General features: G+C 46.0%; 1 protein-coding gene across 3 annotated transcripts in view; it reads left to right on the top strand.

Moving 5' to 3' along the window:
- The first annotated feature begins 1,147 nt into the window (after nt 1-1,147).
- Nucleotides 1,148-11,471, top strand: part of Ccdc69 (coiled-coil domain containing 69) — a 33,718-nt gene continuing 23,394 nt past the window's right edge. For all 3 annotated transcript variants that reach the window (XM_031355075.1, XM_031355076.1, XM_031355074.1), the window contains exon 1: nt 1,148-1,271. In XM_031355075.1, coding sequence (XP_031210935.1) covers nt 1,230-1,271 — 42 coding nt within the window. In that variant the 5' untranslated portion in view covers nt 1,148-1,229. The remainder of the gene's footprint in view (nt 1,272-11,471) is intronic.

Raw genomic sequence — 11,471 nt, 5'->3', positions numbered from 1 at the left:
CTTACAATGAAAGTGGGTGTCATTTGTTTGCAGCGGGGTTACAAAAGCCAGGTTTGGGGGAGCATTCAACCTGGGCTCTGGGCATTGCTACCAGCATCGTCCTTTCTTTGAAGTATACTTTTAGTCCATGTATTTATTTGTTTATTGAGAGAGAGAGAGAATGAGTGCATGCGTGCACATGGCCTACATATGGAGATCAGAGGACAAATTTCAGGAGTTGGTTCTCTTTTTCCTGGGAATTGAACTTAGTAGCAAGCACCTTTATTCACTGAGCCAATTAATTTTAATTAATTTTCTTTTGAGACAAGGTCTCACTCTGTCGCCTAGACTGACCGACCTCCATCTTGTGGCTGTCCTTTTGCCTCAGCCTCCTGGAGCTACAAATTGATTGGCTTTTTCAGCTTAAAAAATTTAGATTTATTTATGTATGAGGAATGCAGTGTGTGTGCCTTGGTCTGCATGTTCATTTTCCCCTCCCACTGAGTGGGTCCTGGGGATGGAGCTCAGGTCAAAATTAGAGGCAACTGCCTTTGCCTCTGAGCCTTTAGCTGGCTTGGTTGGTTGGTTGGTTGGTTGGTTGGTTTTGTTTTTGAGATAAGGTCTTACTCTGTAGCCTTGGCCTGAAACTCATAGTAATGCTCCTGCCTCAGCTTCCTGAGTGCTGGTGTTACAGACACTCACCCTCAATGCCTTCAGAGGTTAAAAGAGGGGTGCTCTGGAGCTGGGGTTACAAGCATCTGTGAGCCACCCGATGTTGGTGCCTGGAGTTGAACCACAGTTTTCTGGAAGAGCAGAAAACACTCTTAACCACTAAGATCTCTCTCTGACCCCCTTCGCTTTTCGTGACAGGTTATCATGTAGCCCAGCCCTGCCTCAAAGCCCCTATATGCTTCAGACTATCTTCCAACTTGTGATCCTCCTGCCTCCACCTCCCGGGAATTGGGATTACAGACATATGCCACAACGCCTGTTTTAATTGTTTTAGTCCTTTTCCCTCTCAGATTTCTCATAAGAGGGCCCTGAGAACTTGCTGTGGCTCCTGGAGATCTCTCCTGCCCTGGCCTCAGGTACTTCTGGCGTGGAGCGCCGCTGGCACCTGCCCTGGCCCGGCCCCGGCTCAGCCCGGGTCCCTGCGCAGGCCCTGCTCTTCCGGCATTTAAGGCGCGCAGCCGGCGCAGCTGCAGCTCCGGGCGGTTAAGAGTCACAGCGGGCGGAACGCACGAAGCAGGATGGGCTGCAGGCAAAGCGGGCACAGCCGAGGCAAGGAGAAGGTACCGGGAGGTCTGCCATGGGGGGCGCTCAGAGGAACGGCAGAGGACACCAGATGGACAACAGTCGGGAGGGGGGCACAGGCATGGAGATCGGCATGCGGGGGTGGGGGTACTCTGTCCCCGCCCGTGTCGAGCCGACCCGTCAGCCAGCAGCCGAGTTAACACACTCAGTCCCAGACAAACTGCAGCTGACCCTGCTGTCCCCGCGGGGAGGTGACTGGTGTGTCCGTGGCAAGTGGCCTTCAGTGTGGGGCTGTCACTGTATAGTGGAGAACCGGACTCAACCTCTTTGAGCCTTGAGCTAAGGACTAAGGCCAGCAGTCTCTGATAGGTCCACAATCGGACAGCGCCAGCATCACCTGAGACTTGTTGAAACCTCAACTCCCTGCTCGGCCCGAGAGTTGATAGACACAGCCTGCCTCTTAAGGAGTTTCGCCTGGAATCACTTCACCCTTTAGAACCTAGGAAGCCGGTCTGGGCTTCCTGCGGGTTCAGAGCGGTGCGTGGGCTGCCCTTAGGGTAGCTGGGAGGAGCCAAAGAGGGAGTCGATTTGTAGTCTCCTGCAGCTCTCTCCTCCCTTCCTGTCCCTTCCCCCAGAGCCCTGAAGCTGGGTTAGAGCCCAAGAGACTGACTCAGGTTTCTGCCCCTTGAGGTCTGAGAAGCATCAGGAGGTCAGAGCCTGGATCCAGGGCAGAGTCCACTGTGGACAGCAGGAGGCCTGGAGAAGGGAGCAGGGACCCTAGAGTCCTAGATGTTTTTTTCCTGTCTGCCAGTTTCTCCACCCCTAGAGGGGATGGACAGCCCGTGAACTTGATCAGCTCCCACAGTAAAAATGATTAATTTTGCAACCAACTTTAGCTCATTAGTCTTCCTGTTATCTCTGTTTATCTGCCCCTAACTTTATCAGTGTGGTGTGTGTGTGTGCCTCTGTGTGTGTGTGTGTGTCTGTGTGTGTTCCCTCCTCTGCACTTGGAATAACTTTTCATTGTTTTATTTTTCTCCTCATCCCCACTTTTTGAGACAGGGTCTTGTATAGCCCAGGCTGTCCTCACATTTAATGTGTAGCCAAAACTGGCCTTGCACTAGTAATCCACCTGCCTCTCCAGTGCTGGGATCACAGCAGGCAGGATGTTTTTGTTTAGGTCTTTTAGGCAAGCTCTCAATATGTAGCCTAGCTTGGCCCCAAACTTTTAATTTTACTTAGCCGGCCTAACTGAAATAATAGGCATGGGCTACCATACCTGGCCTCTAGGGCCTTCCTGACAGCTGTAAAACCTTTGCTGCCTCAAACAGCCTGGCATGTCTGCCTTGGACCTGGGTGTCTTTGCTGGGCACCCGTTAGCAGGGCAGTGGGCTGCTTTTTGGCTAAGTTTCCACCTGGCCCTAACCCTCCTGGTTGGTGCTTTTTACTTAATTTCCAATGCAGGTGTCAAGCCCTGAACACCCAGTATATCTACACAGTCTGCCAATACCCCCTGGGAGATGGGACTCTAGAGGTTCAGGGGTCACAAGAGTCAGACCACAATAATGACACTCCCTAAGTATTTTCACTTCCTCTTCTGTGACAGGAAGGCCCTGGGAACCGTATTGAGCTGTGGGATGAAACTTCCCAGGTGTGGACCCTAAGGCTCAGAGAGGATATGAAAGCCAAACAGTAGGATGACTGCTCAGAGAAGGCTAGGGGACTGGAGAGATGGCTTAGTGGTTAGAGCGTTGACTGTTCCCCCAGAGGACCTAGGTTCAATTCCCAATATGCACATAACAGCTCAAAACCATCTGAAATTTCAGTACCATGAGATCCAACACCTTCTGGCCTCTGTGCAACCAGCATGCATGTGGCAAGCAAAACACCTATAACATAATAAAAATTTTTAATGTTTTTTTTTAATTAAAAAATATGGAAGACTTGCTGGGTATGGTACAACTTTAATGCCAGAACTCTGGAGGCCAAGGTAGGTGGGTCTTTGTGAGTTTGAGGACAGCCTGATCTACATATTGAGAACCAGGACAGCCAGGACATATACACACACACACATATGTGTGTATATACATATATATGTGTGTATATCTATATATACACACATATATATGTATACACACACACACATATATATGTATATGACTGATTTTCTTCCTTTCATTGACATCTAACCTTCTACTTCCCACCCCGACCCCATGCCGCCTGTGCAGAGCATGGAGCAGGTGCCTAGGAATGCAATGAGGGCCAACTGGGAGCCAGGCCAAGGTTTAGCCTGGCATGCAGCAGGGGAGCCTGCCCAGACCGAGAGGAAGGCTTCTTGGGTGGGGAAGTTTGGCAGCAGTTTCCCCTAATAAAAGCCCAGGGCTTAAAGGCTACAGAAAGGCCAGAATGTGAGGCTTGTGCAGAGTGTGGTGGCCCGCAGCAGTGAAGGCAGCTGAGTCTTTACAAGAACTCCCCAGGCTTGGGACAGTATCTCAATGTCACCAATCCCCCTAGTACCTCCATTGCACTGGTCCAAGGATCTGATGACCTCTGTGCTCTGTGGCTTGGGTGACCAGATTACTCTAGACCTTACCAAGAGGCCTAGCCTGGGGCTAAGTCACTGCTATCTCAGGACAGAACATACTGATATCCTGGGAATAGGGGCTGGGGATGTAGCTCAGTGGGTAGAGACCTGGCTTCCATTCCCCAAACACCACATAAACTGGGCATGCCTCTAAGCCCAGAGCTTGGAAGATGAGGGAGGGTCAAAAGCTCAGGGTCATTGCTATAGTGAGTTTAAGGCCAGCTTGGTCTACATAGAAAGTTTCAGAGGCAGAGGCAGGCGGATTTGTGAGTTCGAGGCCAGCCTGATCTACAGAGTGAGTTCCAGGACAGCCAGAGCTATACAGAGAAACCCTGTCTTAAAAAAGCCAAAAAAAAAAAAAAAAAAAAAAAAAAAAAAAAAAAAAAAAAAAAAAAAAAGAAAGAAAGAAAGAAAGTTTCAGGCTAGCCAGGGCTACATAGCGAAAGGCTATCTCATCTCAAAAAACAAACAACAGCAGCAAAAAAAAAAAAAGGCACCCCAAAATTGGCTACTTTATTTCATGGCCTATGTACATAATTCTTTTTTCATGTATTTTGTGTATCTATCTGTCTGTCTATGTGTCTGTGTGTATACGTGTGCTCTTCATGTGTGGACATCAGGGAACAACTTTCAGGAGTTGGTTCTCTCCTTCCTCGAGATCAAACTCAGGTGATCAGCCTTGTCAAAAGGTACCTTCACCCACTGAGCCATCTCAAATACACATGATAAAAATGTCTTAAGTAATAAATACATGAAATGCAATTTTAAAGAACTTGGAAAACGTGTGTGTTTCCCACCCCAGTGGGTTCTGAGCACCTGTAGTCTTCCTTAGCTTACAGAGCTCCTGAGTGACCTGACTAGGGACTTAGCGTCTCTGGCTCAGTGTGAGACAGGCACAGGATTGGCTGCTGTGTTGTCTAGTTTCATTCTACAAAGTTGATGAAAGGTTGATTCTGCTACAGATTGGCAGGTGGTATGCCCTTGAAGGGGGCAAAATGAGACAGAATTTCTTTTCAAGACAAGAGTTTCTCTGTGTAGCCCTGACTATCCTGGAATTCACTCTGTAAACTGGGCTAGCCTCAGATTCAGAGATCCACCTGCCTCTGCCTCCCAAGCACTGGAATTAAAGGCATGTGCCACCATTACTCAGTAAGACATAGAACTAAAGTTGTGATTTAAGGGTGTCACTGCCTAGGGTTTCCCCACAAGAAGCAAAGGAATTTGTGAGGACCAAGCTGAATGCTCACTTAGTCACTGTGCCCCAGGTTAGGAGGAAAACACAGGAAATTCATAACTAGCAAAGGTGGAGGGCTACAAAGAACCAATGCACACACATGAGCTGGCTAAACAAGAAAGACAATGGGCAGGTGCAGGGATATGAGGCCCAGAACTGGCTTTGGAACCTCTGTTATCAAGGAATTAAAAATCTGTTCTCTGCTGAGCTAGGATGTAGGATCTTGGTCATGGGGAGAAGCTAAAAGGGAGATAGATTTCTATGTCTTGTATGGAAGTAGTTGAAAAATAAATTAAATAAATAAATAAATAAAGGTAGTGAGTTCCTCATTACTAGAGGGGTTCAAGCAGAGCCAGAGGCCATCTGAGTAAGACTTGTAGAAGTGATACAAGCCCCGGATTTACAAGTCGGTCTGGAAAATCTGATCATTGCACTTTAATGCCAAGTTTAAAAGTTTAGAAAGGTAGGAAGGAACTTGGAAATTGCTTCTACAGTAAGAAATAGCCTCTGCAAAATACAGTGGATGAAATTCTCAAAGGATTAATAAGATAGCCTCGTTTTGTTTTTAAAACACACTTAAGCTGGGCAGTGCCGGCACATGCCTTTAACCCCAGCACTCTGCATACACGTCTATCAGGTCCCTAGGAGCTGCAGTTACAGAAGACTGTGAACATGAATACTGGGAACTGAACTCCAGTTCTCTGGAAAGCCAACAGGTGCCCTTAACCAGTTAGCTATTTCTGCAGCTCTAAATCTGAGACTATATTGCATATGGCTATCTTCTGGTGCTCAACCAGGGGCATTTTCCCACGTGAAACAGCCTTTGGAAACTTTTTTAATGGCCGCCTAAGGTCCTGGCCATTGTCTTTCTTGTTTAGCCAGTTCATGTGTGTGCATTGGTTCTTTGTAGCCCTCCACCTTTGCTAGTTATGAATTTCCTGTGTTTTCCTCCTAACCTGGGGCACAGTGACTTTGTCCCTAATCAGAAAGAATTGAATAAGCAGTGGTTCCCTTGGCTGGAACTTGAAGGTGGGTAGGGATGAGACCTTCACTGGATAATTGTGACATGCAGGGGGAGTGTTCCAGGCACATTCGACCTTTTCCCTGGGGTTGCCAAAGGCATGCTAGTCAGGGAGCGTGAGAAGAGCTGCCTGCCTGATCATGTAGCAGCTGTCGCCGCACCTTCTGCCCCAGCCAGCATGGACACATCACACCAGCATGTGCATGGCTTCTGTTCCAGCCATCACAGTAGCACTGGCCTTCACATGACCTCTGAGCTCATGTTTTTAGTCCAGAAAATAATGCTTCATAGATCATTGTGGATGGATCCCTGCAAGCTTCCATACACAGAATAATCTCAAAGACTCATAAGGTTCAGCCACATCGCTATGTTGTACAGTTAAACTTTTCAACCTAGAATCTACTAGAAAACATCCTGGGAATTAGGGCCTGGGTGCTGCAACTCATCTGAGAGAGTGCTTACTTAGAGCCCACAGGTCCCTGGGTTTCATCCCCAGGACTGCAGAGAACTGGATGTGGTGATGCATGAGAGGCAGAGGCAGGTGAATCTCGGAATTTGAGGCCAGCTGGGGCTACAGAATGAGTTCTAGAACATCCGGGGTTACACAGAGAAAGCCTATCTTGAAAAAAACAAACAAACATACAAAAAGAGTTCAAAGTTATCATCAGCTATATTGTGATTTTGAGGGCAGCCTGGGCTATACTGTATAATAACCTGACTCAGGAAAAAAAATTCCTAAGAATCATTGCCTTTGAGACACAACCTTTGGCCTCATGCCTTCTGAGTTCACACATGTTCTTAATTTTGCTTCTTAAATTTGTGGTTGAACTTAACAGGAAGCTAGAATCTTTCCCTAAGAGCCTAACACGCCCCAGCCTCATGTAAATGCACCCACATTTGCCTCTGTCGGTGGGTGTTACCCTGGAGCCTATGCTTCCTGTCGGCTCGTAGATTCTGTAACAACAGTCTAAAATGCCGAAAGTTCAAATTAACTGTACAGGGGAGCAGTTGGAGCCCAGCTTGTGCAGCGTTGGTTGGTAGAGACTATACCTGACATGTGTGTTCATAGATCATACAGTGAAAAGAAATCTGTAATCTACCTGCAAAGAAGCTGTTGGGGAAGTCTCAAAATTACAATTGCTGAAGCTCATGGTGTACAAGGCATGGTGGCATATAGCAATAGTCATAGCACTAGGGGGACAGGAGGAGGCAAGAAGATCAAGAATTCAGTGTCATCCTTACAATATATAGCAACTTGGTGGCTAGCCTGATCTACATGAGACACTGTCTCAAAAAAAAAAAGAAAGAAAGAAAGAAAAAGAAAAAAGGAAACAAGAAAGAAAAAAACAAGCAAAGTCTGCCTTAGAAGAGTAGGATCATGCCAGGCAGTGGTGGCACACACCTTTAATCCCAGCACTCTGAGAGGCAGAAGCAGGTGGATTTTTGAGTTCCAGGACAGCCTGGTCTACAGAGTGAGTTCCAGGACAGCCAGGGCTACACAGAGAAACCCTGTCTCAAAAAAAAAAAAAAAAAAAAAAAAAAAAAAAAAAAAAAAAAAAAAAAAAAAAAAAACAACAACAACAACAACAACAAAACAAAACAAAAACAGATGTACAGACGTGTAGGATCGTGTGCTATGAAGCTGAGTGACCACTGTCAGACTGATACCTCACTAGGATTTAGCTTTCCATCCTTAAGATCCCACCCTCAGCACTGTGAACTCTCTTCCTTAGACTCATGGAGCACCTCTTAGGACCTGGGATGTGGCCCACTCCTCAACTTTTCCCTCCTGGGTCCTTGGGCTCCACCCACTGTTCAGTGAGTGTCTGTGGCCCTGTGCCACAGGGGTTTGGCACAGAGTCTCACTGTCGTCCAGGTTGGTCTAGAACATGAGAGTCCCCTGCCTTGGATGATACTCCCAGCTCTACTTTTAGATGTGTGTGTGATATCAGCTCCATGCCTGGCCTTTATGCTGGCTTCTACATTTTCCAACTGTAAATGCCCTGGCCTGGGCGTCCTATAGTCTCTTTGTTCTTAATAAAAGGACTTCTCCCTGCATGCAGGGACCAGGGAGCACTCTGATAGGAGTTGGCAGTTGTGCTGGCAGTCTTTCCTCCTAGGGTAGAGGCTCTCAACCTGTGGGTCTCCACCCCTCTGGGTGTAAACAATGTTTTCACAGGAGTTGCTTAAGACTGTCAGAAAACACAGGTATTTGCATTATGACTCTTAACTATAGCAAAATAACAGTTATGAAGTAGCAACAAAAATATTTTATATAGTTGGGGTAGGTCTCCCTGACATAAAGAACTGTAGGACTGAAGAGATAGCTCTTCCAAAGGTCCTGAGTTCAAATCCCAGCAACCATATGGTGGCTCACAACCATCCATAATGAGATCTGATGCCCTCTTCTGGTGTGTCTGAAGACAGCTACAGTGTACTTAGATATAATAATGAAATAAGAATCTTTAAAAAAAAAAGAAGAAGAACTGTAGTGGAGGGTCATAGCATTAGGATGGCTGAGAACCACTGCCCTAGGCTTTGGACTGTCTGCTACTGTTCTGACCTGAGATGCTGGGAGGCAGCGTGGTGTGAAGGATTCCAGATAAGCAAATACCACCAGTGTCCTCTACTCCAGGGATAGCTCTTCCATGATGCTTGAACATACAAGTACTTCGAACCTCCAGACCCCTCCCTGTTCAAAGCAAACACAGGACAAGATTGATGGTGGATGGGATAACGAGATGGCCTCACTTTATCCCCACCTATAGCATAGCAAACCAGGAAGGGCTCTTGAGCTTCCTATGGTCCAATATCTGCTTCCTAATTTCAGAAGCAATGGAAGCATTCATCCAGGGGTCCTGCCACCGTACCTCTCTTGCCCAAATGGCCCGTGGCTCTGGAACTCTGTCATCCCTATGTTGTGTTGCATCTTGTCATATTATGTGAGTTACAACAATAAGAAAGGTCACTTAAGAAATGGCTGAACCCAGGGTCTTGTACAGTCTCTGCCATTGAGCCATGCCCCAGGCTTGCTCAAGCCTTTATAAACCAGTATACTCATAAAACATAATTTGACCATTTAAAATAGAAATAATGGAGCTGGAGAGATGGCTCTGTGATTGAAAACATGTACTGCTCTTCTAAGCTCTCAACTGCCTGTAACTCCAATTAGATCCAGGAGATCCTATATTCTCTTCTGGCACCCATGGGCACATGCAAGCACATCTACATACTAACACACACACACACACACACACACACACACACACACACACACACCCTACACACACACTTAAAAAATAAAATACATTAAAATTAACAGAAATAATGTCAGACATGGTGGCATACTTCTAGCACTTTATACCCAGCAGAAGCAGGTAGAAATCTGTGAGTTTGAGGCAAACCTGGTCTACACAGTGAGTTCCAGGCCAGCCAGGATCTGTCTTAGGAAGGAAGGGAGGAAATAAGAAGAAAGGAAGGAAGAAAATTAGGCATGACAGTTCACACTTGCAATCCCAGCACTTGGGAGGTGGAAGCAGGAGGATCATGCATGCAAATTCATCTTCAGCTACACAGGCCAGCCTTCAAGCCTTTAGCTTCAAGGCCAGCCTGGGCTACATGAGACCTTGTCTTTAAAACAAAACAAAACAAAAAGATTAAAAAAATAGAAATAGGGGGCTGAAGAGATAACTCACTGGTAAGGGCGCTCTTCCAGAGAACCCAAGTTTGATTCTGAGCACTTGTATGGTGGCTTACACCATCTGTAACTTCAAATTCAAAGCTCTGTGATGGCCTCTTGAGGCACCAGATACATGCGTGGTGCACAGACATATATGCAGACAAATATTAATATACATATATTTAAATTTTTATATTATTTATTTTATGTATATGAATGCTTCACCTGAATGTATGGATATGTATGGATATGTTTGCCTGGTACCCAAGAAAGATCAGAAGAGGATGTTGGCTTCTCTAGGAGATGGAGTTACAAATGGTTATGAGCTACCACATGGGTGCTGAGAATCAAACCCAGGTCCTCTGAAAGAGCATCAAGTGCTTTAAACCATTGAGCCATCCTTCAGCTCCTAGAAAATAATTTTTAAAGAAAGAAACAATCTACATACCTCACAATAAAACTAAAAACTAAGTTACCCAGGATATTTCATTTAAGTCACTATTATTAGTATATTTGCAGACCAATTATTATGTGATAAATATGCATGATATCTGAGAAATAAAGATATTAGAAACCATACATAATATCCCATTTCCAAATGTGGTTAGACAGGTATATCATATACACTGCTGTATCCCAGGCTTATCTGTAGATCACAGGATTTTACTTTTTTTCAAATAAAAATTAATTTTGTGTACAGAAATTATTCCTAATGTTAAAGGACTTAGATTTTCTTAGTCTCTTTTTTCCTTTCTTTGTTTTATTAAATTAATTTATTTTTTTACACTCCATATTCCATTCCCTGTCCCCTATCCACCCTCCGACTGTTCCACATCCAACACCTCCTCCCCACCCCACCATCTCCACATGGATGCCCCCACCCCACCTAATCTCTAAATTCCCTGGAGCCTCCAGTCTCTTGAGGGTTAGGTACACCATCTCTGATTGAAAACAACCCGGAAGTCCTCTACTATATGTGTGTTGGGGGCCTCATATCAGCTGGTGTATGCTGTCGGTTTGGTGGTCCAATGTTTGAGAGATCTTGAGGGTCCAGATTAATTGAGACTGCTGGTCCTCCTACTGTATCACCCTCCTCAGCTTCTTTCAGACTTCCCTAATTCAACAACAGGGATCAGCTGCTTCTGCCCATTGGTTTGGTGCAAGTATCTGCATCTGACTCTTTCAGCTGCTTGTTGGGTCTTTCAGAGGGCAGTCTTGATAGGTCCCTTTTTGTGAGCGCTCTGTAGCCTCAGTAATAGTATGAGGCCTTGGGACCTCCCCTTGTGCATGGTATGTACTCACTAATAAGTAGATATTAGAAAAAAAAAAAAGTACAGAATACCCAAGATACAGTCCATAGAACTCAGAAAGGTCAACAAGCTAAAGTGCTCAGTCCCTTTTGGGAAAGAGAAGAAAGCAACCACAAGTAAGTAGGGAGAGAGAGACCTGGAAGGGAAAGTGGGGGGGGAGAGGTGAAGGTGCGGGGGAGGGGAACCTGATGTGGTATTGGGTGAGGGAAAAGGACTGAAGCCCTGAGGACCAGCAGAAAGAATGGAAACAGGCAACCTCAGGAAATAGGAAGTGGGGGGTGAAGGAGGCTCCAGAATGCACCAGAGACCTGGGAGGTAAGAGACTCTTAGGACTCAAAGGGAGGAATCTTAGATGAAATGCCCAACAGTAGGGAGAGGGAACTTACAGGGTCCACCTCCAGCAGGAAGAC

This window comes from Mastomys coucha, unplaced genomic scaffold (assembly GCF_008632895.1).
Source record: "Mastomys coucha isolate ucsf_1 unplaced genomic scaffold, UCSF_Mcou_1 pScaffold5, whole genome shotgun sequence".
Classification (NCBI taxonomy): domain Eukaryota; kingdom Metazoa; phylum Chordata; class Mammalia; order Rodentia; family Muridae; genus Mastomys; species Mastomys coucha.
The sequence above is the reverse complement of the archived record's forward strand: the minus strand, read 5'-3'. Positions and strand labels throughout refer to the sequence as shown.